Source organism: Petromyzon marinus, chromosome 64 (assembly GCF_048934315.1).
Source record: "Petromyzon marinus isolate PM22_M1 ecotype Great Lakes invasive population chromosome 64, UKy_Petmar_22M1.pri1.0, whole genome shotgun sequence".
Classification (NCBI taxonomy): domain Eukaryota; kingdom Metazoa; phylum Chordata; class Hyperoartia; order Petromyzontiformes; family Petromyzontidae; genus Petromyzon; species Petromyzon marinus.
In genome coordinates this window covers 8,380,216-8,405,286 of record NC_133730.1, presented here as the reverse complement: position 1 = coordinate 8,405,286, position 25,071 = coordinate 8,380,216, and the positions used below count along the sequence as shown (strand labels likewise).

At 56.5% G+C, this 25,071-nt stretch overlaps 1 protein-coding gene and 1 long non-coding RNA gene across 5 annotated transcripts in view; one reads left to right on the top strand and one right to left on the bottom strand.

Annotated features, from left to right (window-relative positions):
- Positions 1–25,071, bottom strand: part of LOC142906452 (uncharacterized) — a 397,072-nt gene that overhangs the window by 142,896 nt on the left and 229,105 nt on the right. The window lies entirely within an intron of this gene.
- The window catches only part of LOC116957878 (uncharacterized), a 67,148-nt gene that overhangs the window by 1,863 nt on the left and 40,214 nt on the right, over positions 1–25,071 (top strand). For 3 of the 4 annotated variants that reach the window (XR_012930288.1, XR_012930287.1, XM_076054203.1), the window contains exons 2-6: positions 4,801–4,892; positions 11,652–11,744; positions 12,246–12,445; positions 15,356–15,984; positions 17,776–24,824. Coding sequence is in view for 2 of the 4 variants with exons in the window: in XM_076054203.1 (XP_075910318.1) it covers positions 4,801–4,892; positions 11,652–11,744; positions 12,246–12,445; positions 15,356–15,984; positions 17,776–24,824 (8,063 nt within the window). In the remaining 2 variants the exon portion in view is untranslated. The remainder of the gene's footprint in view (positions 1–4,800; positions 4,893–11,651; positions 11,745–12,245; positions 12,446–15,355; positions 15,985–17,775; positions 24,825–25,071) is intronic. The other variant, XM_076054205.1, reaches the window with a different exon arrangement.

Sequence of the window (25,071 nt, the reverse complement as noted above, 5' to 3'; positions counted from 1 at the left end):
CACCTAGTCTGGCACAGCAGTCAACCCATTGCACCACTTGAGTCTGTCCCGTGACCTCATGCACCTAGCCTGGCACAGCAGTCAACCCATGGCACCACCTGGGGTCTGTCCCGTGACCTCCTCCTGCACCTAGCCTGGCACAGCAGTCAACCCATTCCACCACCTGGGTCTGTCCCGTGACCTCATGCACCTAGTCTGGCACAGCAGTCAACCCATTGCACCACTTGAGTCTGTCCCGTGACCTCATGCACCTAGCCTGGCACAGCAGTCAACCCATGGAACCACCTGGGTCTGTCCCGTGACCTCATGCACCTAGTCTGGCACAGCAGTCAACCCATGGCACCAGCTGGGTCTGTCCCGTGACCTCCTCCTGCACCTAGCCTGGCACAGCAGTCAACCCATGGCACCACCTGGGGTCTGTCCCGTGACCTCCTGCACCTAGCCTGGCACAGCAGTCAACCCATTCCACCACCTGGGTCTGTCCTGTGACCTCCTGCACCTAGCCTGGCACAGCAGTCAACCCATGGCACCACCTGGGGTCTGTCCCGTGACCTCCTCCTGCACCTAGCCTGGCACAGCAGTCTACCCATGGCACCACCTGGGTCTGTCCCGTGACCTGCACCTAGCCTGGCACAAGCACCGTGGTGACGTAACCGCCACTTAGTGGCGAATGGCGTCTGTTGTTGTTGGTAGTGGGGTAGGTTTGGGGGACAGGGAGCGGAGTGCCATGGGGAACGAGGATGGAGCGGGGGGGGGGGTGGCGAGTGGGGGGGGGGATCTCCCCCCCCCCACTCGCCCATGTACAAAGATAAAGATATGTATAGCCTTAACAGACTGTTGGGGCAAGTGCTGTTAGCGAGCAGCACCTGTGAAGGCCGGCACGGCACACGAGGGGGTGGGTGGCCAGCACCACGCCCGGCCGCCTTTGTCTCCCCAGTGGCGATGTTTACCACGCACCGCACCAGGGTACTCATTTGAGGCTGAGTCGACCTCGGGGAGGCCCAGGACCGGTTCAGTTGATCGTCACCGGTGTTGTCCGTGAGCGGGAATCGAACTCGGGTCGTCGGGTTTGAAGCGCAGCGTCGCGCTAACCGCTGCGCTACCGCTCCCCTACAGCTTCAGGGGAAGTGCTCACTGTGGCTATGAGATGTTAACTACCTCGCCTGCTATACAGGAGGGCGTGGGTTCATCCCGACCCTGACGCCTGCTGTATATTTGGAGTTTGCGTGTCTCTCTCTCTCATAACCACGGTAGCTCAGAAATGTTAACTACCTCGCCTGGTGTGCAGGAGATCAAGGGTTAGATTCTGACCCCAACGTCTGCTGTATATTTGGAGTTTGCGTGTCTCTCTCTCATCATCACGGTAGCTGGGAGATGTTAACTACCTCGCCTGCTATACAGGAGATCGTGGGTTCGATCCCAACCCTGACGCCTGCTGTATATTTGGAGTTTGCGTGTCTCTCTTTCATAACCACGGTAGCTCAGAGATGTTAACTACCTCGCCTGGTGTGCAGGAGATCAAGGGTTAGATTCTGACCCCGACGTCTGCTGTATATTTGGAGTTTGCGTGTCTCTCTCTCATCATCATCACGGTGGCTGGGAGATGTTAACTACCTCGCCAGATGTACAGGAGATCGTGGGTTCGATCCCAACCCTGACGCCTGCTGCTGCTGTATATTTGGAGTTTGCGTGTCTCTCTCTCTCTCCCCCCGTGGTCGCGTGGATTTTTTTTTAATCCGGGTCCTCCGGTTTTTCCCCTCCACGTTAAAGAATCAAACGTGCTTTCAAGAGTATTCGGCCGGTCTACATTTCCACGTGTCAAGCCACTTTGGTGAGCCATCGTGTGTGATAGCCAGTGTCGCTTCTCATGTAAAAGATCCACGTAGCTCAGTGGGCCTTACCTGGTAAAAATTTTAAAAAATAGTTTAAAAAAAAATAAGTCTTAGACTCCCAAGGGGTGTTACATTTTACTTTTCCGCTCTGGCCCGTAACCATGATGTCGCGTGAAGACATGCCGCCTTCTCACACTTTACCCCACCCACACGCATGCCCACTACGCGGTAACAATAGTAGGCATGTCGACGGGGGACATTGAGCAATGAAATACGTTACATAAGCAGTCGATTTGTTACATGTGCTTGTGCCAGGCTAGGTGCACTGTGACGCTGTCGCACGAAGTGCTGGCGAGAGGAGGTCACGGGACAGACCCAGGTGCCATGGGGTTGACACGGCTGAGATGGCTGACAGATGCACCATGTGTGCTCCCCACTGTGCCACCACGCTCCGTTTTAGCCGCCCCTTCGCTCCGCTCATTGTTGTGAGCTTCGCTCCACCTCCCTTCGTTGTTGCTGGAGGACGACTGTCTCCAACTCTCCAGTAGCCTCTAAGTGCACCTAACCCGGCACTGCCTGGTCGCGTCCATCACGAGTCCGATCTGAATACCCAGACATGTGCTTCGTTTTGGTGAGGCTGATGCCATTCTCAACGTTCAGCAGCAGCGTCTCCAACTCTTCGGATTGAGAAGCAATGAGCAGATCATCATACCTAAGCTGGTTAACCAACATTGATGTCTCCCTGTCTCGCTGTCTCCCTCATCTCCCTGTCTTGCCTTGTCCCTCGCTGTCTCCCTCACTGTCTCCCTCGCTGTCTCCCTCGCTGTCTCCCTCCCTCGCTGTCTCCCTCCCTCGCTGTCTCGTTCCCTCGCTGTCTCCCTCGCTCGCTGTCTCCCTCCCTCGCTGTCTCCCTACCTCGCTGTCTCCCTCCCTCACTGTCTCCCTCCCTCGCTGTCTCGCTGTCTGTCTCCCTCGCTGTCTCCCTCCCTCGCTGTCTCCCTCCCTCGCTGTCTCCCTCCCTCGCTGTCTCCCTCCCTCGCTGTCTGTCTCCCTCGCTGTCTGTCTCCCTCGCTGTCTGTCTCCCTCGCTGTCTGTCTCCCTCGTTGTCTCCCTCGCTGTCTCCCTCGCTGTCTCCCTCGCTGTCTCCCTCCTTCGCTGTCTCCCTCCCTCGCTGTCTGTCTCCCTCGCTGTCTGTCTCCCTCGTCTCCCTCCCTCGTTGTCTCCCTCCCTCGCTGTCTCCCTCGCTGTCTCCCTCTCTTTCTCCCTCGCTCGCTGTCTCCCTCCCTCGCTGTCTCCCTCCTTCGCTGTCTCCCTCCCTCGCTGTCTGTCTCCCTCGCTGTCTTGTCTCCCTCGTCTCCCTCCCTCGTTGTCTCCCTCCCTCACTGTCTCCCTCCTTCGCTGTCTCCCTCCCTCACTGTCTCCCTCGCTGTCTCCCTCCCTCGCTGTCTCCCTCCCTCGCTGTCTCCCTCGGTGTCTCCCTCGCTGTCCCTCGCTGTCTCCCTCGCTGTCTCCCTCCCTCGCTGTCTCCCTCCCTCGCTGTCTCCCTCCCTCGCTGTCTCCCTCGCTGTCTCCCTCGCTGTCTCCCTCCCTCACTGTCTCCCTCGCTGTCTCCCTCGCTGTCTCCCTCGCTGTCTCCCTCGCTGTCTCCCTCCCTCGCTGTCTCCCTCCCTCACTGTCTCCCTCGCTGTCTCCCTCGCTGTCTGTCTCCCTCGCTGTCTCCCTCCCTCCCTGTCTCCCTCCCTCACTGTCCCCCTCGCTGTCTGTCTCCCTCCCTCGCTGTCTCCCTCCCTCGCTGTCTCCCTCCCTCGCTGTCTCCCTCCCTCGCTGTCTCCCTACCTCGCTGTCTCCCTCGCTGTCTCCCTCGCTGTCTCCCTCCCTCGCTGTCTCCCTCCCTCGCTGTCTCCCTCGCTGTCTCCCTCGCTGTCTCCCTCTCTTTCTCCCTCGCTCGCTGTCTCCCTCCCTTGCTGTCTGTCTCCGCTGTCTGTCTCCCTCCCTCGCTGTCTCCCTCCCTCGCTGTCTCCCTCCCTCGCTGTCTCCCTCCCTCGCTGTCTCCCTCCCTCGCTATCTCCCTCCCTCGCTGTCTCCCTCCCTCGCTGTCTCCCTCCCTCGCTGTCTCCCTCCCTCGCTGTCTCCCTCGCTGTCTCCCTCGCTGTCTCCCTCCCTCACTGTCTCCCTCCCTCACTGTCTCCCTCGCTGTCTCCCTCACTGTCTCCCTCGCTGTCTCCCTCCCTCGCTGTCTCCCTCCCTCACTGTCTCCCTCGCTGTCTCCCTCGCTGTCTCCCTCCCTCCCTGTCTCCCTCCCTCACTGTCCCCCTCGCTGTCTGTCTCCCTCCCTCGCTGTCTCCCTCCCTCGCTGTCTCCCTCCCTCGCTGTCTCCCTCCCTCGCTGTCTCCCTCCCTCGCTGTCTCCCTCCCTCGCTGTCTCCCTACCTCGCTGTCTCCCTCGCTGTCTCCCTCGCTGTCTCCCTCGCTGTCTCCCTCGCTGTCTCCCTCCCTCGCTGTCTCCCTACCTCGCTGTCTCCCTCGCTGTCTCCCTCGCTGTCTCCCTCTCTTTCTCCCTCGCTCGCTGTCTCCCTCCCTCGCTGTCTGTCTCCTTCGCTGTCTGTCTCCCTCCCTCGCTGTCTCCCTCCCTCGCTGTCTCCCTCCCTCGCTGTCTCCCTCCCTCGCTGTCTCCCTCCCTCGCTGTCTCCCTCCCTCGCTGTCTCCCTCCCTCGCTGTCTCCCTCCCTCGCTGTCCCCCTCGCTGTCTGTCTCCCTCCCTCGCTGTCTCCCTCCCTCGCTGTCTCCCTCCCTCGCTGTCTCCCTCCCTCGCTGTCTCCCTCCCTCGCTGTCTCCCTCCCTCGCTGTCTCCCTCCCTCGCTGTCTCCCTCCCTCGCTGTCTCCCTCCCTCGCTGTCTCCCTCCCTCGCTGTCTCCCTCCCTTGCTGTCTCCCTCCCTCGCTGTCTCCCCCCCCCCCCCCCCGCCGCACAGTCCCCCAGGTGCTGGTGGAGCTGCATGTGAAGCTGCTGCGGAAGCTGGGCCGCACCGTGAGCTACGAGCGATGGGAGAAGCACCTCGTCCGCGTGAGTGAACCCACACACACCGCCCCCCCCCCCCACCGGAAGTGGTGTTGTGCCCGCACGGCACCGTGGGGGTGCCCGCACCGCCGGTGGTGGGGGGGGGGGGGGGGGGCGTTGGGGGGGGGGGCCCATGGCGCCACAGCCGGCTCGCCGAGCTACGTATGCTTCCGGCAGCCGAACGAATAACTTTGTCCGAATCAGAATATTGATTTCTACCGGCGGAATCTGATGAGCCGTAAAGCTCATTTTTCGCGGGTGTCCAGTAGGGGCACTGGGTCAGAACGTTACAACAAACAATCGCTACAGCAACACCAAAGGAGAGTACACGCAAGGGTAGACAAATCGCTCGCCGTGATTTTTTGTTAATTTTTTTTGTTATTTTATTTTTTACCTACGTGACTTTGCCCAATAGAACCAAAGAGTATGGATCCTAGCAGTCATGAAAGCTTTAAATCTATAAATCGCCCAGAACACATTGAAATAAAACTGAACCATCCCCATCCTTGCATGGGGATGGTATTAACTTATTTTTCATAAGCGACCTGTCCGCACATGATAGCCCAACAAAGTGGCTTATCATTTAGAAAACTTATAGCAGTTATGAGTGTCGCTCTCATTACACACAAAGTGCTTGCCGCAATTGAACCACAATACCTCTCCGCTGATCTCGGTCAAAAAGCATGAACCATCATCACGCCAACTCCGGCTTTTGGCTCAGCTGCTATATATGCTATACGATACACTGCAATACTATATACTACACTATACCCTGCACTATACACTGCACTACTGTACACTACACTACTCTGTGAATTACGCTATACGCTACACTATAACACTACGCTATACACTAAACTACTCTCCGCATTACACTACACTATACACTACATTACTGTGCATTACTCTATACGCTACGCTATACACTACACTTTTGGCCAGCTGTTGAAGAAAGACGGCCGCCGCATCTCGCGCTTTCGCACGCGCTTCCGCGGGCCGTCTGGAACGCTCTTCCTTCCGATATTAGGAAGCCACTGACAGCTATGCTGCACTTTAAAATAATCTCGATTGAAAACGAATTTCTTTCGAACTGCCTGTTGTTGTGTTCAGTTTGTTGTCCTTCCCCCGTACCTCCAATTAGCACGGTTGGCTACGTACGTTGCGAAAGAGGTTGAACACACACGCGTGCACATACCTAGGTGCTGTTAGCGAGCAACGGTGAAGGCCGGCACGGAGATGTTGGACTTGCCAGCGCAATCCACTTCAGTCTGTGCGGCTCCTCTGATGGGTGGCGGTGGTGGCTACGCTGTCTTGTATATAGGACTTTATACAACAGTGACACTCCCCACCCACTATAGAGGAGTCCCATATACAACAGTGACACTCCCCACCCACTATAGATGAGTCCCATATACAACAGTGACACTCTCCACCCACTATAGATGAGTCCCATATACAACAGTGAGATTTCCTACCCACTATAGATGAGTCCCATATACAACAGTGAGACTCCCCACGCACTATAGAGGAGTCCCATATACAACAGTGACATTCCCCACCCACTATAGATGAGTCCCATATACAACAGTGACACTCTCCACCCACTATAGATGAGTCCCATATACAACAGTGACACTCCCCACCCACTATAGATGAGTCCCATATACAACAGTGACACTCCCCACCCACTATAGAGGAGTCCCATATACAACAGTGAGACTCCCCACCCACTATAGATGAGTCACATATACAACAGTGACACTCTCCACCCACTATAGATGAGTCCCATATACAACAGTGAGATTTCCTACCCACTATAGATGAGTCCCATATACAACAGTGAGACTCCCCACGCACTATAGAGGAGTCCCATATACAACAGTGACATTCCCCACCCACTATAGATGAGTCCCATATACAACAGTGACACTCTCCACCCACTATAGATGAGTCCCATATACAACAGTGACACTCTCCACCCACTATAGATGAGTCCCATATACAACAGTGACACTCCCCACCCACTATAGATGAGTCTCATATACAACAGTGACACTCCCCACCCACTATAGATGAGTCCCATATACAACAGTGAGACTCCCCACCCACTATAGATGAGTCCCATATACAACAGTGACACTCCCCACCCACTATAGATGTGTCCCATATACAACAGTGAGACTCCCCACCCACTATAGAGGAGTCCCATATACAACAGTGAGACTCCCCACCCACTATAGATGAGTCTCCATATATAACAGTGAGACTCCCCACGCACTATAGAGGAGTCCCATATACAACAGTGACACTCCCCACCCACTATAGATGAGTCCCATATATAAGTGACACTCCCCACCCACTATAGAGGAGTCCCATATACAACAGTGACACTCCCCACCCACTATAGATGAGTTCCATATACAACAGTGACACTCCCCACCCACTATACAGGAGTCCCATATATAACAGTGAGACTCCCCACCCACTATAGATGAGTCCCATATATAACAGTGAGACTCCCCACCCACTATAGAGGAGTCCCATATATAACAGTGACACTCCCCACCCACTATAGATGAGTCCCATATATAACAGTGACACTCCCCACCCACTATAGAGGAGTCCCATATACAACAGTGACACTCCCCACCCACTTTAGAGGAGTCCCATATACAACAGTGACACTCCCCACCCACTATAGATGAGTCCCATATATAACAGTGAAACTCCCCACCCACTATAGAGGAGTCCCCATATACAACAGTGACACTCCCCACCCACTATAGATGAGTCCCATATACAACAGTGACACTCCCCACTCACTATAGATGAGTCCCATATACAACAGTGAGATTTCCTACCCACTATAGCTGAGTCCCATATACAACAGTGAGACTCCCCACCCACTATAGCTGAGTCCCCATATACAAAAGTGACACTCCCCACTCACTATAGATGAGTCCCATATATAACAGTGACACTCCCCACCCACTATAGAGGAGTCCCATATACAACAGTGAAACTCCCCACCCACTATAGAGGAGTCCCATATATAACAGTGACACTCCCCACCCACTATAGATGAGTCTCCATATACAACAGTGACACTCCCCACCCACTATAGATGAGTCCCATATATAACAGTGACACTCTCCACCCACTATAGATGAGTCCCATATACAACAGTGAGATTTCCTACCCACTATAGATGAGTCCCTTATACAACAGTGAGACTCCCCACCCACTATAGATGAGTCCCATATACAACAGTGAGATTTCCTACCCACTATAGATGAGTCCCATATACAACAATGACACTCCCCACCCACTATAGATATGTCCCATATACAACAGTGACACTCCCCACCCACTATAGATGAGTCCCATATACAACAATGACACTCTCCACCCACTATAGAGGAGTCCCATATATAACAGTGAGACTCCCCACCCACTATAAATGAGTCCCATATACAACAGTGAGACTCCCCACCCACTATAGATGAGTCCCATATATAACAGTGACACTCCCCACCCACTAGATGAGTCCCATATACAACAGTGACACTCCCCACTCACTATAGATGAGTCCCATATACAACAGTGACACTCCCCACCCACTATAGATGAGTCCATATACAACAGTGACACTCCCCACCCACTATAGATGAGTCCCATATACAACAGTGAGACTCCACACCCACTATAGCTGAGTCCCCATATACAACAGTGACACTCCCCACCCACTATAGAGGAGTCCCATATACAACAGTGAGACTCCCCACCCACTATAGATGAGTCCCATATACAACAGTGACACTCCCCACCCACTATAGATGAGTCCCATATACAACAGTGACACTCCCCACCCACTATAGATGAGTCACATATACAACAGTGAGACCTCCCACCCACTATAGATGAGTCCCATATACTACAGTGAGACTCCCCACCCACTATAGAGGAGTCCCATATACAACAGTGAGACTCCCCACCCACTATAGATGAGTCCCATATACAACAGTGAGACTCCCCACCCATTGTAGATGAGTCCCATATACAACAGTGACACTCCCCACCCACTATAGAGGAGTCCCATATACAACAGTGAGACTCCCCACCCACTATAGATGAGTCCCATATACAACAGTGACACTCCCCACCCACTATAGAGGAGTCCCATATACAACAGTGACACTCCCCACCCACTATAGAGGAGTCCCATATACAACAGTGAGACTCCCCACCCACTATAGATGAGTCTCCATATACAACAGTGACACTCCCCACCTACTATAGAGGAGTCCCATATACTACAGTGACACTCGTCACCCACTATAGATGAGTCCCATATACAACAGTGACACTCCCCACCCACTATAGAGGAGTCCCATATACTACAGTGACACTCGTCACCCACTATAGATGAGTCCCATATACAACAGTGACACTCCCCACCCACCATAGATGAGTCCCATATACAACAGTGACACTCCCCACCCACTATAGAGGAGTCCCATATACAACAGTGACACTCCCCACCCACTATGGAGGAGTCCCATATATAACAGTGACACTCCCCACCCACTATAGATGAGTCCCATATACAACAGTGAGACTCCCCACCCACTATAGAGGAGTCCCATATACTACAGTGAGACTCCCCACCCACTATAGATGAGTCTCCATATACAACAGTGACACTCCCCACCCACTATAGATGAGTCCCATATACAACAGTGACACTCCCCACCCACTATAGAGGAGTCCCATATACTACAGTGAGACTCCCCACCCACTATAGATGAGTCTCCATATACTACAGTGAGACCTCCCACCCACTATAGAGGAGTCCCATATAGAACAGTGACACTCCCCACCCACTATAGATGAGTCCCATATACAACAGTGACACTCCCCACCCACTATAGATGAGTCCCATATACAACAGTGACACTCCCCACCCACTATAGATGAGTCCCATATACAACAGTGACACTCCCCACCCACTATAGATGAGTCCCATATACAACAGTGACACTCCCCACCCACTATAGATGAGTCCCATATACAACAGTGACACTCCCCACCCACTATAGATGAGTCCCATATACAACAGTGAGACTCCCCACCCACTATAGATGAGTCACATATACAACAGTGACACACCCCACTCACTATAGATGAGTCCCATATAGAACAGTGACACTCCCCACCCACTATAGATGAGTTTCCATATACAACAGTGAGACTCCCCACCCACTATAGATGAGTCCCATATACAACAGTGAGACTCCCCACCCATTGTAGATGAGTCCCATATACAACAGTGACACTCCCCACCTACTATAGATGAGTCCCATATAGAACAGTGACACTCCCCACCCACTATAGATGAGTCCCATATACAACAGTGACACTCCCCACCCACTATAGATGAGTCCCATATACAACAGTGACACTCCCCACCCACTATAGATGAGTCCCATATACAACAGTGACACTCCCCACCCACTATAGATGAGTCCCATATACAACAGTGACACTCCCCACCCACTATAGATGAGTCCCATATACAACAGTGACACTCCCCACCCACTATAGATGAGTCCCATATACAACAGTGAGACTCCCCACCCACTATAGAGGAGTCCCATATACAACAGTGACAATCCCCACCCACTATAGATGAGTCTCCATATACAACAGTGAGACTCCCCACCCACTATAGATGAGTCGCATATACAACAGTGACACTCCCCACTCACTATAGATGAGTCTCCATATACAACAGTGACACTCCCCACCGACTATAGATGAGTCCCATATACAACAGTGACACTCCCCACCCACTATAGATGAGTCTCCATATACAACAGTGACACTCCCCACCCACTATAGATGAGTCTCCATATACAACAGTGACACTCCCCACCCACTATAGATGAGTCTCCATATACAACAGTGAGACTCCCCACCCACTATAGATGAGTCTCCATATACAACAGCAAGACTCCCCACCCACTATAGATGAGTCCTATATATAACAGTGACACTCCCCACCCACTATAGAGGAGTCCCTTATACAACAGTGAGACTCCCCACCCACTATAGATGAGTCCCATATACAACAGTGACACTCCCCACCCACTATAGATGAGTCCCATATACAACAGTGACACTCCCCACCCACTATAGATGAGTCCCATATACAACAGTGACACTCCCCACCCACTATAGAGGAGTCCCATATACAACAGTGAGACTCCCCACCCACTATAGATGAGTCTCCATATACAACAGTGACACTCTCCACCCACTATAGATGAGTCTCCATATACAACAGTGACACTCCCCACCCACTATAGATGAGTCCCATATACAACAGTGAGACTCCCCACCCACTATAGAGGCGTCCCATATACAACAGTGAGACTCCCCACCCACTATAGAGGAGTCCCATATATAACAGTGAGACTCCCCACCCAGTATAGATGAGTCCCATATACAACAGTGAGACTCCCCACCCACTATAGAGGAGTCCCATATACAACAGTGAGACTCCCCACCCACTATAGATGAGTCTCCATATACAACAGTGAGACTCCCCACCCACTATAGATGAGTCCCATATACAACAGTGACACTCCCCACCCACTATAGATGAGTCTCCATATACAACAGTGAGACTCCCCGCCCCACCATAGAGGAGGGCTGCTCCATGACAAACAAATCTCCACAAACTCTTTTTTTTTATTGTTACAGATTTGCCAAGATCACAACCTGACGTGGGCCTGGGAGCTGGAGACTCTGGGCTACCCCAAGCTCAACCCCAGCTACAAGCTCGTCATCCTCAAGGTGCCCGGATCCACCCGTCGCCTATCTTCCCATCACATTGAACGCCCCGCTCGCTCGCTCGCTCGCTCGCTCGCCCATTGGCGAGATGTTGACTACCGCGCCTGGTGTGCGGGAGGTCGCGGGTTCCATCGCGAGCCTGACGCCTCGTTGCGTATTCAGAGTTTTTCTTTTCTCTCTTCCCGCGGTCGCGTGTTTGCCCACACAGCGGTAATTATATCACCCCTTGCCGGCACGCTAATGCGCAGGGACACCTGCCACCGGGGGTGCCCCTAGTCTAGGCCACACAGCAGCAGCAGCGATCATCGCCCCCTGCCGACAGACCCACGCCCCCAGGTCACTGCTTGCAAATGGGACTCCTCTCAAGGTCCACTTGATTTCTCACCAGGCCACACGTTGATCATCCTGACGCTTGAGCTCACTCACTCACTGGTCACTCGTCGTTACTCGCCACTCTTCCCCTCCCCCGCCCCCCGCCCTTGCCGCCCACCTGGTCCGAGACAGCACCTGTGCGAGAGCCAGTTTGACGACAACGTCAAGTTCAAGAACGTGGTGAACGAGGAGGATGAGGACGCGATGAGGCTGCAGCCCATCGGGCGCGACCGCGACGGCCTCGCCTACTGGCTGCAGCTCGACGACGACTTCAACGTGCGCCTCTACACGGAGGAGCAGGATGACGAGGCCTCCTGGAGGCTCGTCTCCCGGTGAGTGGGTGGGTTGGTGGGTGAGTGAGTGTGTGGGTGGGTGGGTGAGTGGGTGAGCGGGTGGGTGAGCAGGTCGGTGAGTCAGTGGGTGAGTGGGTGGGTCAGTGGGTGAGTGGGTGGGTGAGTGGGTCAGTGGGTGGGTTAGTGGGTGGGTGAGTGGGTGGGTGGGTGGGCGACGACTTCAACGTGCGCCTCTACACGGAGGAGCAGGATGACGAGGCCTCCTGGAGGCTCGTCTCCCGGTGAGTGGGTGGGTTGGTGGGTGAGTGAGTGTGTGGGTGGGTGGGTGAGCGGGTGGGTGTGCGGGTGGGTGAGCGGGTGGGTGAGCGGGTGGGTGAGCGGGTCGGTGGGTCAATGGGTGAGTGGCTGGGTCATTGGGTGAGTGGGTGGGTCAGTGGGTGAGTGGGTGGGTCAGTGGGTGGGTTAGTGGGTGGGTGAGTGGGTGGGTGGGCGACGACTTCAAAGTGCGCCTTTACACGAAGGAGCAGGATGACGAGGCCTCCTGGAGGCTCGTCTCCCGGTGAGTGGGTGGGTTGGTGGGTGAGTGGGTGGGTGTGCGGGTGGGTGGGTGAGTGGGTGGGTGTGCGGGTGGGTGAGCGGGTGGGTGAGCGGGTGGGTGAGCGGGTCGGTGGGTCAGTGGGTGAGTGGCTGGGTCATTGGGTGAGTGGGTGGGTCAGTGTGTGAGTGGGTGGGTGAGTGGGTCAGTGGGTGGGTTAGTGGGTGGGTGAGTGGGTGGGTGGGCGACGACTTCAAAGTGCGCCTCTACACGGAGGAGCAGGATGACGAGGCCTCCTGGAGGCTCGTCTCCCGGTGAGTGGGTGGGTTGGTGGGTGAGTGAGTGTGTGGGTGGGTGGGTGGGTGAGTGGGTGGGTGAGCGGGTGGGTGAGCGGGTGGGTGAGCGGGTCGGTGGGTCAGTGGGTGAGTGGCTGGGTCAGTGGGTGAGTGGGTGGATCAGTGAGTCAGTGGGTGAGTCAGTGGGTGAGTGGGTGGGTTAGTGGGTGGGTGAGTGGGTGGGTGGGCGACGACTTCAACGTGTGTCTCTACACGGAGGAGCAGGATGACGAGGCCTCCTGGAGGCTCGTCTCCCGGTGAGTGGGTGGGTTGGTGGGTGAGTGAGTGTGTGGGTGGGTGGGTGGGTGAGTGGGTGGGTGAGCGGGTGGGTGAGCGGGTGGGTGAGCGGGTGGGTGAGCGGGTCGGTGGGTCAGTGGGTGAGTGGCTGGGTCAGTGGGTGAGTGGGTGGATCAGTGAGTCAGTGGGTGAGTCAGTGGGTGAGTGGGTGGGTTAGTGGGTGGGTGAGTGGGTGGGTGGGCGACGACTTCAACGTGTGTCTCTACACGGAGGAGCAGGATGACGAGGCCTCCTGGAGGCTCGTCTCCCGGTGAGTGGGTGGGTTGGTGGGTGAGTGAGTGTGTGGGTGGGTGGGTGGGTGAGTGGGTGGGTGTGCGGGTGGGTGAGCGGGTGGGTGAGCGGGTGGGTGAGCGGGTCGGTGGGTCAGTGGGTGAGTGGCTGGGTCATTGGGTGAGTGGGTGGGTCAGTGTGTGAGTGGGTGGGTGAGTGGGTCAGTGGGTGGGTTAGTGGGTGGGTGAGTGGGTGGGTGGGCGACGACTTCAACGTGCGCCTCTACACGGAGGAGCAGGATGACGAGGCCTCCTGGAGGCTCGTCTCCCGGTGAGTGGGTGGGTTGGTGGGTGAGTGGGTGGGTGTGCAGGTGGGTGAGCGGGTGGGTGTGCGGGTGGGTGTGCGGGTGGGTGAGCGGGTGGGTGAGCGGGTCGGTGGGTCAATGGGTGAGTGGCTGGGTCATTGGGTGAGTGGGTGGGTCAGTGGGTGAGTGGGTGGGTGAGTGGGTCAGTGGGTGGGTTAGTGGGTGGGTGAGTGGGTGGGTGGGCGACGACTTCAACGTGCGTCTCTACACGGAGGAGCAGGATGACAAGGCCTCCTGGAGGCTCGTCTCCCGGTGAGTGGGTGGGTTGGTGGGTGAGTGAGTGTGTGGGTGGGTGGGTGGGTGTGCGGGTGGGTGAGCGGGTGGGTGAGCGGGTGGGTGAGCGGGTCGGTGGGTCAGTGGGTGAGTGGCTGGGTCATTGGGTGAGTGGGTGGGTCAGTGGGTGAGTGGGTGGGTCAGTGGGTGGGTTAGTGGGTGGGTGAGTGGGTGGGTGGGCGACGACTTCAAAGTGCGCCTTTACACGAAGGAGCAGGATGACGAGGCCTCCTGGAGGCTCGTCTCCCGGTGAGTGGGTGGGTTGGTGGGTGAGTGAGTGTGTGGGTGGGTGAGTGGGTGGGTGTGCGGGTGGGTGAGCGGGTGGGTGAGCGGGTGGGTGAGCGGGTGGGTGAGCGGGTCGGTGGGTCAGTGGGTGAGTGGCTGGGTCAGTGGGTGAGTGGGTGGATCAGTGAGTCAGTGGGTGAGTGGGTGAGTGGGTGAGTCAGTGGGTGAGTGGGTGGGTCAGTGGGTGAGTGGGTGGGTGAGTGGGTGGGTGAGTGGGTGGATGGGCGACGACTACAAAGTGGGCCTTTACACGAAGGAGCAGGATGACGAGGCCTCCTCGAGACTCGTCTACCGGCGAGTGGGTGAGTGGGTAAGTGGCTGATTGGGTCAGTGAGTGGGTGGATGGTTGAGTTGGTGCGTGGATGAGCGAGTGGATAGGTGGATGGGTGGGTGGATGGGTGGGTGGATGACGACTTCAGCGTGCGACGCTACACCAAGAAGCAGGATGACGAGGCCTCCTGGAGACTCGTCTCCCGGTGAGTGAGTGGGTAAATGAGTTGGTGGGTGAGTGAGGGAATAACTCAGCGGGTGAGTAAGTGGATGAGTGAGTGAGTGAGCGAGTGAATGGATGAGTGAGTGAGTGCATGAGCGGGTGAGTGAGCGAACGAATACGTGAGCGAGGTGAGTCTGTCGCTCCCCACCTCTACCAGGGACCGCGGTCAACTGGCCGAGGTGGTGCAGCTGCTCAAGGCTCAGGTGGAGGTGGACGACAGAGGCTGCGGCGAATCCGGCGACAGCCCCCTCGCCGCGCCCGGCCAGGAGGCCTCGGCATCTCTGTCCGGCTCGGCCGGATCCGGATCGCCGTGCGCCGAGGATCCGGCAAGTGCGGAGATCGCCGATCCAGAGCGGCGGCAGCGGCAGCAATCGCAGACGGACACAGAGACGCCCTTCACAGATGCGTGTGGACAGAAAGCCGAGGGTGATCGTTCGCACGAGCAACCCTGCCCCCCAGACGACGATCGTCAGGCGAAGGAGCAGCCGCAGAAGGAGGATCAGCGGCAGCAGAGGCAGGAAAATCATCAGCAACAGAAGCAGGAGGATCAGCAGCAGCACGATTCGTCTCAAGAGCAGCACGATTCGTCTCAAGAGCAGAGGCAAGGGGCCATCGACAGGCTTGGCGGAGTCCAGGGGGTCGCTGGCCGGGGGGTTGGAGGTGGCGAGGTGGTGAAGGCCGAGCGAGGGGACGAGCGGCACTGTGGCGAGTCCCCGCAGGAGCCAGCGGCTCTCTCCGGGAAGGCGGAAGAGGGCGCGGCGGTGGCGACGACGAAGAAGGAATCAGGTTCGAGTTGTGGGGGAGTTGGCCATATTTTTCGATAAAACCTCAGTTCATGACATAATGCAGATATCACATTTGCAATATAACGGGGGAGCAGCAACAACAGTTCATATTTAGTGGCGGCAATGTCATTTTTTTATTATTATAATTATTATGCTTGTTTACCCAGGGTAAGTTGATGTCACGGTGGCGGCAATGTAATTTTTGCTACAGCTGTCTTATAGCACAGGGTGATAAGAAAAATAAGAATAGGTTTTACCCTTTTTGGCAATAAAACAGGAGGTTTTGATTTAAAGCTTTCGTGACTGCAGTAATTCATATTCTTAGTTCTTTCGGTAAAGTCACGTTAAAGGGAAACAACAAAATAATAAAATATATATAATATATGTTAATATATTTATTGTTTCATATACATTTTATTATTTTGTTGTTTCCCTTTAACGTGACTTTACCGAAAGAACTAAGAATATAAAAACAGGAGGTGTTAAGATGTTCACACACCAAATAGAAACCTTTTGAAAGGAAGCAAGTCTGCATTAACCACGCGTACTTGTGGTGAACATGCAAACAAACATTTTAACACGTAACCTCTGATAATATATTCATCGTCTTTGAAACTGATTGGTCTACATCGGAGACAACCTTCTTTATGGCCTAGTCTCATCACCAGTGTCACATTAGAGAGCACCAAAAGGCGAGCCGTACAAAAACAATGCACGTGTCAGAACATTTATAGCTCGGGGTGAGCAACTACATCATGAGATACCTTTCACTCGCGGGGAAGTACCCGGTGTTGAACAGCAGTGCATGCTGACTGTGGTGTTATCTGCTATGATTGCAGCAGTGCATACCAACTGTGGTGGTACCTGCTATCACTGCAGTAGTACATGCTGACTCTATAGCAGTATTTATCGACTCTATAGCACAAAGTACTCACCTGACAGAGTGGCGTGGTGAGGCCTAGTCCCGTGCAGAGCCTCCGGCCTCGCCTAGATTGTCCAGCCGGCCGTGGTGGCACCTTGGCAGGCTGGGCTGCTACCCCTGACTCCCCCCCCCCCCCAGCCAGGATCTCCCCTGCCGCTCTGCAGTAATATCTACGGCCTATAGTGGCAGCATCTAGCGACTGTATAGTAGTAAAAACTGCACGCATCGGGGTGAGGGGGACATCACACAGTGAATAATGAATGTCAGCGTTTAGTGTATTTTTTAATAGCAATTTTTCACGCGATAGAAAATGTCCCCCTCACTCCCACCGAAGGCGTGCCACTTGGCACGGGCCGTCCCCCCCACCAAAGGCGCGTGAGTTGGTACGGTCGTGCACACACGTCATAAATAAGATAAAGCGCACAAAAATAGCACTAATACGCTAATTAAACAAATTTTTATTTTACGCTTGTGAAAAAGGAATAGCGCTTGCTCACCGCGGGGCTTGCGGCTTGGTAGCTGGCTATTTTTTTTTTTCCGTAACCCACCGTTGGAGAGGCAAATCGTTCGCAAGCGCGCGAACAGACGCAAACCCACAAACAAACCCGCAAACAGACATTTTTTTTTTACTTTTTTTATATATATAGATAGTTAATTTCCATGTTCACCACAAGTACTGTGTGTGGTTAATGCATACTTGATTCCTTGCAAAAGGTGTATTAACATTTTACAGGGTGATACACCGCTGACTGTGGGATGCCCCATAGCACAGTTGGATGCCCCATAGCACAGCTGGATTGAGTTTGAACAGCGGCGGCAACAACAAACTATTAATTCCCTCCTCACTTGGCTAACGATGAAACGTTTCAGGTGACGACCGAGCGCATCTCCCCGACCTTGCCGAGGCGAGCGCGGCCACTCCGGTCGCCGTCAAACTCGAAGCCGCCGTCGCCGAAAATGACGAGCACGACGAGAAATTCCACGCCGACGTCACTGGCGCGACGAGGCCGGAGAACGACGACAGCGGTGTCGGCGTCAAAAGCGAGCGGCAGCGGCGCGAGGAGAAGCAGGCGAAGCTGCCAATGAAGAAACGCGAGCTGAAGATGTCTCAACGGTACTCGGCGGTGGTGTCGGCGGCGGAGACAACGGCGGGTCCGGCGCGGCCCTGGGAGGCCGGCGCCAAGTGCCAGGATCGTCCCGGCACACACCACCACCACCACCACCACGCGCAGAAATGGGAGTCGGACTCAGAACGCCCGACGTGTAAAGCCGAGGGTGAGGGAGACGCCGCCACCACCGCCGACGTGAAGCCGGAAGCCACGTTAAGTTCGCCCGTCGGCGAGGCCGGGCCGAGGCGGGGCTTTAAGCGGGAGGCGCCGACGGACGCCGGCGCGGTCGTTAAGGAGGAAGCCGGCGCGGAGGAGCCGCCCGCGAAGGATTGTGGGGAAACAGCGGCTCGGCATTGTGAGAATGCGGAGGGCGGCGACGCGGCGGCGCTGGCGCCGAGCGAGTCGGAGCCTCGCGGAGGCGGCCGGGTGGAGTGGACGGGCGCGGACAGGAAGGGCGGCGAGAGGTCTGGCCTGCTGCCCACTCCTAAAAGCGGCGGTGAGCGGGAGGAGGAGGGCGATCGCGGTGGTGGACGGTGCGGGCGAGGAGAAGCCGGGAATAATGACGTAGCGACGGAGGCCACCCCGCTCGGTAATCTGCACACCTGGCCGATAGCCTCGCACCACGGCGTTGATGACGACGACGACGACGACGACGTAGATGGCGGCGACGACGGCGATGATGATGGTGGCGACGAGGGATACGCTAGGGGGGTGGTCGATGCCGTCTCGGACGAGCGCAAGCAAGGCACTGCGACGGAGGCGGACGGTGTGAAGTCGCGGGACGCGGACCTGGCCCGCTGCGCCGATGAGACGCGGGCGGTGGCCGCCAGAGCTGGGGCCCCATATCCACTCCTCCCTCACCACCGTCACCACCACCACCACCACCGTCACTCTCACCAGCGTCACCACCGCCACCATCACCACCACCACCAGCAGCAGCATCAGCAGCAGCAGCGCCAGGGCGTCATCGTAGCCAATGTGTACATGAGGGAGGCCGCCCCTCCTCCGACGGAGGCAGGGGGCGGCGCTGATGCGGGCGAGCATCCCTCTGGAACCTCGGAGGACACTGCCGCTCTCGCGTCGTCTCGGCAGGAGGTGGTGGACTGTGGCGGCACCGCCGCTTGCGCTGTTGCCGCCATCGCCACGGGCAAGGGGGCGAGCAGAGCGCAGGCGAACGGCGCGGCTGTATCGGCGAGGAGGGAGAAACCGAGGGGCGAGGGGCACGAGGGCAATGAGGAGAGGGGAGAGGCGCCAAGAAGGGAGCGGGAGAGAGGGGCGGGCACCTCCTCGCTGGCGGCGCGAGACGGCGGTGGGGAACTGGACGCGGGTGCCGCGGGCGTCGTCGCGGGCGCCGCCGGAGCCGTAGAAGAGGAGCGGCAGGAGCCGAAAGTTACGAAGCACCGGCCGAAGCCGCAAACGACGACGAAAACAACAACAGGGGAAACTCGGCCGAGCGCCGCCACCGCAACCCGCGAGGGTTCCGTGAAGCCAGCGGAAGCGACGTCCGGCGCGGCACGACTGGAGGAGCACGCGAGCGACCGCGGAGACACGGAGGGCGAACCGGCGAGAGGATCAACGGCTGCTGGCGACGCCGATCATGTGGCTGGGGCTCGGCACTGTCCGGATTTAGGTCCTGGGTCTGGCCCAGATGTAAGACCGGGGTCCGGTCCGGATTTACGTCCCGAGTCTGGCCTGGATTTGGGTCCTAAGTCTGGTCCAGACGTAAGACCTGCGTCTGGTCCAGATTCGGCTTCTGGTCCGGGTCAACATTCAGTCACCGGGTCCAGTCCACGTCCGGGTGGCGAGGCTCGTCCGTTAACGTGCCGTGAACCGGTTTGGAATGCGAGTCCCAAGTCCGGTGGCAATGCCACGGAGATACTGGCCGGCGGCCTGCGCGTCTGCACCGCCGACCGCCAAGGGTCGGGACGCGGCAAAGGCGAGGCCTCGGAAGCCGACGGTGGACGGCGAGTTGCGGTCTCGCAGGAAACCGGCGAGGGCGATGAGGACGGGGCGGAGGACGTCGCCAGACCGGAAAGGGAGGACGGCATCGGGGGCGCAGCGGAAGACGGTGGGGAGCGCACGGAAGTGAACTGTGCGGACCGCGGGGCCGTCGGCACGGGTGGCGCCAGCGCTGGACGAGACGGGCACGGCAGTGCTGATAATTCTCCCAGAGTTGACTTGGGCGACGCCGCCGTCAACAGGGCTTCTACGGGAGAAGGTTCCGCTGGTGGTGGTGCCGTCACCGCCGCTGCCGCGGACGGGGGCAGTGAAGGAAGTGGTGACGTTGCGGCTGACGATCAAAGCGGAAGAAGAGCGGGTGTTGATGTTGGTCCTGTTCGCGGCGGTGGAGACATTTCCGGCGCGGACCAAAGCAGGGGTGCACTCGCCAATGCCGGTGATAAAACCAACGGTGCGAGTGCTGCGACTGCCCGCAGAGTCGCCATTGATGATGGTGAAGATGGAGTGGTTCGTTCTCGCGACACAAGTCGCGGCGGTGGACATAGCGACGGTGTCGCTCATCCAGTCGGCGGTGGAGACGTCGCCATCGGCGATCCAGCGGCTGCGGGCGCGGGTAGTGCAGCCGCTGACCAAACCGGCAGCGGAGGAGTCTCCAGTGCCAGTGGCCGTCGGGCGAGGGGTGGAGCCGACGATCATGCCGGAGATGGCGATGAACCCGCCGGCGACCAGGCCGGAGCTCGAGGCGAAGCGTCGGGCCGCGCTGGCGTTGACGCGGTTGGGACTGCGCGACCTCTGGCTGGAGCCCAAACCGCCCCCGTTGCTCAACGTGTCCATCCCGTTGCTGGAGGTGGACACGCTGCCGGTGGCGGCGGTGGTGGTGGCAGCGGTGGTGGTGGTGGTGTTGCCCGTGGAACCTCTACCGCTGCCGCCGACGGAGGCGATCGTCGAGCCGTAGCTGGAGCCGGGGCGGCCGATGGTTGGGAGGCATCCGGAGGCCAGGGGAGGAGTGGGATTGACGGCGGTGTTGTTTCTGCAGACGCTGAGAAATATGGGAATGAAGCCGAAAAAGCCCTTGGCGTTGATCCAGATAGAGGAGGAAAAGGAGGTGGTGATGGTGGTGGTGAACGGGCTGGAGATAGAGGTGGTGCTGCTGCTGCTGACGATGGTCAAACTGATAATGAAAATGATGCCGATCAAAGCACTGGTGGAGATGTTGGTGATGCTGATGTAGTCAAGGGTGGAGATAGTGGTGCTGATAAACTCGAGGGTGGAGACGTTGCCGGTACGCATGAAGTCAAGGGTGGAGATGTTGGCGGAGCTCATGAACTCAAGAGGGGAGATGCTGCTGGTGCTGATGAAGTCAAGCGTGGAGATGATGAAATCATGGATGGAGATGATGAAGGCAAGCGTGGAGATGTTGATGAAATCATGGGTGGAGGTGATGAACTCAAGGTTGGAGAAGTTACTGGTGTTAATCGAATTCAGGTTGGAGATGTTGCTGGTGTTGATCATCTCAAGAAGGGAGATTTGGCTCATGTTGATCAACTCAAGAAGGGAGATGTGGCTGGCGTTGATCTACTCAAGAAGGGAGATGTGGCTGGTGTTGATCAACTCAAGAAGAGAGACGTGGCTGGTGTTGATCAACTGAAGAAGGGAGATGTAGTTGGTGTTAATCAACTCAAGAAGATAGATTTGTCTGGTGATGATCATCTCAAGAAGGGAGATGTGGCTGGCATTGATCAACTCAAGAAGAGAGATGTGGCTGGTGATGATCATCTCAAGAAGGGAGACTTGGCTGGTGATGATCATCTCAAGAAGGGAGATTTGGCTGGTGATGATCTACTCAAGAAGAGAGATGTGGCTGGTGATGATCAACTCAAGAAGGGAGATGTGGCTGGCGTTGATCAACTCAAGAAGAGAGACGTGGCTCATGTTGATCATCTCAAGAAAGGAGATGCGGCTGGTGTTGATCTACTAAAGAAGGGAGATGTGGCTGGTGTTGATCAACTCAAGAAGAGAGATTTGACTGGTGTTGATCAACTCAAGAAGGGAGATGTGGCTGGTGATGATCAATGCAAGAAGAGAGATGTGGCTGGCGTTGATCAACTCAAGAAGAGAGATGTGGTTGGTGTTGATCAACTCAAGAAGGGAGATGTGGCTGGTGTTGATCAACTGAAGAAGGGAGATGTGGCTGGTGATGATCAATGCAAGAAGGGAGATGTGGCTGGCGTTGATCAACTCAAGAAGAGAGATGTAGCTGGTGTTGATCAACTCAAGAAGAGAGATGTGGTTGGTGTTGATCAATGCAAGAAGAGAGATGCACCTGTTGATCAACTCAAGAAGGGAGATGCGGCTGGTGTTGATCAACTGAAGAAGAGAGATGTGGCTGGCGTTGATCAACTCAAGAAGGGAGATTTAGCTGTTGTTGATCATCTCAAGAAGAGAGATGTGGCTGGTGATGATCAACTCAAGAAGATAGATGTGCCTGGTGATGATCAACTCAAGAAGGGAGATTTGACTGGTGTTGATCATCTCAAGAAGGGAGATGTGCCTGGTGATGATCAACTCAAGAAGGGAGATTTGACTGGTGTTGATCATCTCAAGAAGAGAGATGTGGCTGGTGATGATCAACTCAAGAAGATAGATGTGCCTGGTGATGATCAACTCAAGAAGGGAGATTTAACTGGTGTTGATCATCTCAAGAAGGGAGATTTGGCTGGTGTTGATCATCTCAAGAAGGGAGATGTGGTTGGTGTTGATCAACTCAAGAAGGGAGATGTGGCTGATGTTGATCTACTCAAAAAGGGAGATGTGGTTGGTGTTGATCAACTCAAGAAGGGAGATGTGGCTGTTGATCAACTGAAGAAGGCAGATTTGGCTGGTGTTGATCAACTCAGGAAGGGAGATGTGGCTGTTGATGATCATCTCAGGAAGGGAGATGTGGCTCTTGTTGATCATCTCAGGAAGAGAGATGTGGCTGGTGTTGATCAACTCAAGAAGAGAGATGTGGCTGGTGTTGATCAACTCAAGAAGGGAGATGTGGCTGGTGTTGATCATCTCAGGAAGAGAGATGTGGCTCATGTTGATCATCTCAAGAAAGGAGATGTGGCTGGTGATGATCATCTCAGGAAGGGAGATGTGGCTGGTGATGATCATCTCAGGAAGGGAGATGTGGCTCATGTTGATCATCTCAAGAAAGGAGATGTGGCTGGTGATGATCATCTCAGGAAGGGAGATGTGGCTCATGTTGATCATCTCAAGAAAGGAGATGTGGCTGGTGTTGATCAACTCAACAAAGGAGATGTGGCTGGTGTTGATCAATGCAAGAAAGGAGATGTGGCTGGTGTGGAGCGACTCGAAGGTGGAGATTATGGTGGCATTCGTAAAGTCAAGGGTTGTGTTGACGAAATGAAAGATGTTGATGAAGTTAAAGCACTAAAAAAGGGAATTGTTGCCACAGTCGAGGGTGGAAAAGACGATGCCATTGTTGGTGGAGCCAAGAAGACAGCCGATTCCGTTGACGCTCAAACCGAGGGCGGAGATGGGGGCGGCGTCGTTGGAGACCAGGCTAACGGGCGAGATGGCAGAGGAGACGCCACCTCTTCTGTCAGCTCGGCACCCAACGTCGGCGACGACGAAGATGATTCCCTCAACGTCGACGAGTCTTGCGATCGCGAAGGAGACCGCGCTGGTGATGCTGCTGTTGCAGCCGCTCGTCGTGATGAGCTCGGTGGAGCTGATGCTGATGGAGCCCGTCGTGGTTTTGGTGCCACTGGTGGCGCCGGTGGAGTTGTCGGTGGAGCCGATGGTGGCGATGGCGGTCGCGTTGACGGGATCCTTGCTGCTGATGGCACAGCTGACGGCAATGCTGCCGCTGGTTTTGGTGAGCACGCTGCTGACGGAGCCCGCGGCCTACAAGGTGACAAATCTTCTGGCGCAGACGACAAACTGGACGAAGGGGCTTCGGAGGGCGAGGGGCACCCGGTCAAAATAGCCGATGGAGGAGGAGGAGTAGAGCAAGCCGGACCGGGGGTCACGGGTCAAGAGTCGCACCTGGACACAAACGTCCGAGTGCACGGCCGGGACGAGTCCTCGAAGGAAACCGCGAGCGAGAAGAAGATTGTGGAGGAACGGTCAGAGGAGGACAAGGAGGAGGAGGAGGAGGAGCGGGAGGACTGCGGGAAATCAGCGGGGAGACGAGGCCACCCCTCAAAGAACGACGTCAACGACCCCGGCGTCCGCCTCCCCGCGGAGGACCCCGAGGGCCAGCAGCGGCCCGCCAACGAGCCGGCGCAGCCCGAGGCCGCCGAAGCGGCAGGAGATTCGGCCAAACCCGAATCGTCGGCAACGCCCGGGGACACCGGCGGGCTCGGCACGGCGACGGAGACGACGCCGGGAGGCGGCGGCGAGGAGGGCACGGCGTCGGCGGGTCGCCAAGTGGACGCCGGCGATCTGAGGCCCCCGGACGGCGACGCCGGCCGGGCGGCCGCCCCCGGCAGGGGGGCGGCCGGCGGCGGCGGAAAGAGGCGCGGCGCCGGCGGCCGTGGGAAGGCGAGGGCGGCGGAGGGGAGCAAGCCGCCGTCGGCTGGGCAGGAGAGCGAGCGGCGGGAGGGGAGAGAGGGCGGCGAAGAGGGGGAAGGAGGGGAGAGGAGGTGGACCCTGCGGAGGTCGACGCGGATCTCGCGCCTGCCCCCGCCGAGCTACGACGAGGCGGGGGCGGCGGCAACGTCGGCGTCGGCGGCGTCGGAGGCGGCGGCGGCGAAAGAGGTGAAGGGGAAACGCGGCCGGAGCGACGTGGCCGGGGACGTGGGGAGGTCGCAGGGGTCAAGGCAGGAGGCCGGCAAGCGCAAGGTGAGTGGGGCTGGTGGGCGGCGCCGGGCCACCTCCCATCATTTGGATATTGTTGTTACGGTACATGAGAGAGAGAGATTGGTGCCAGAAACATGTGGCACTACTTGAGTCACATTGGCTGGCACAAGACGGAGGAAAGTGGAAACAGCAAATGACGACATGTGCATTGGACACCCATGGGTCGTGGTGACGGTGATACGCTGCACTATACACTACGCTGTACACTATACACTACACTACTGTGATG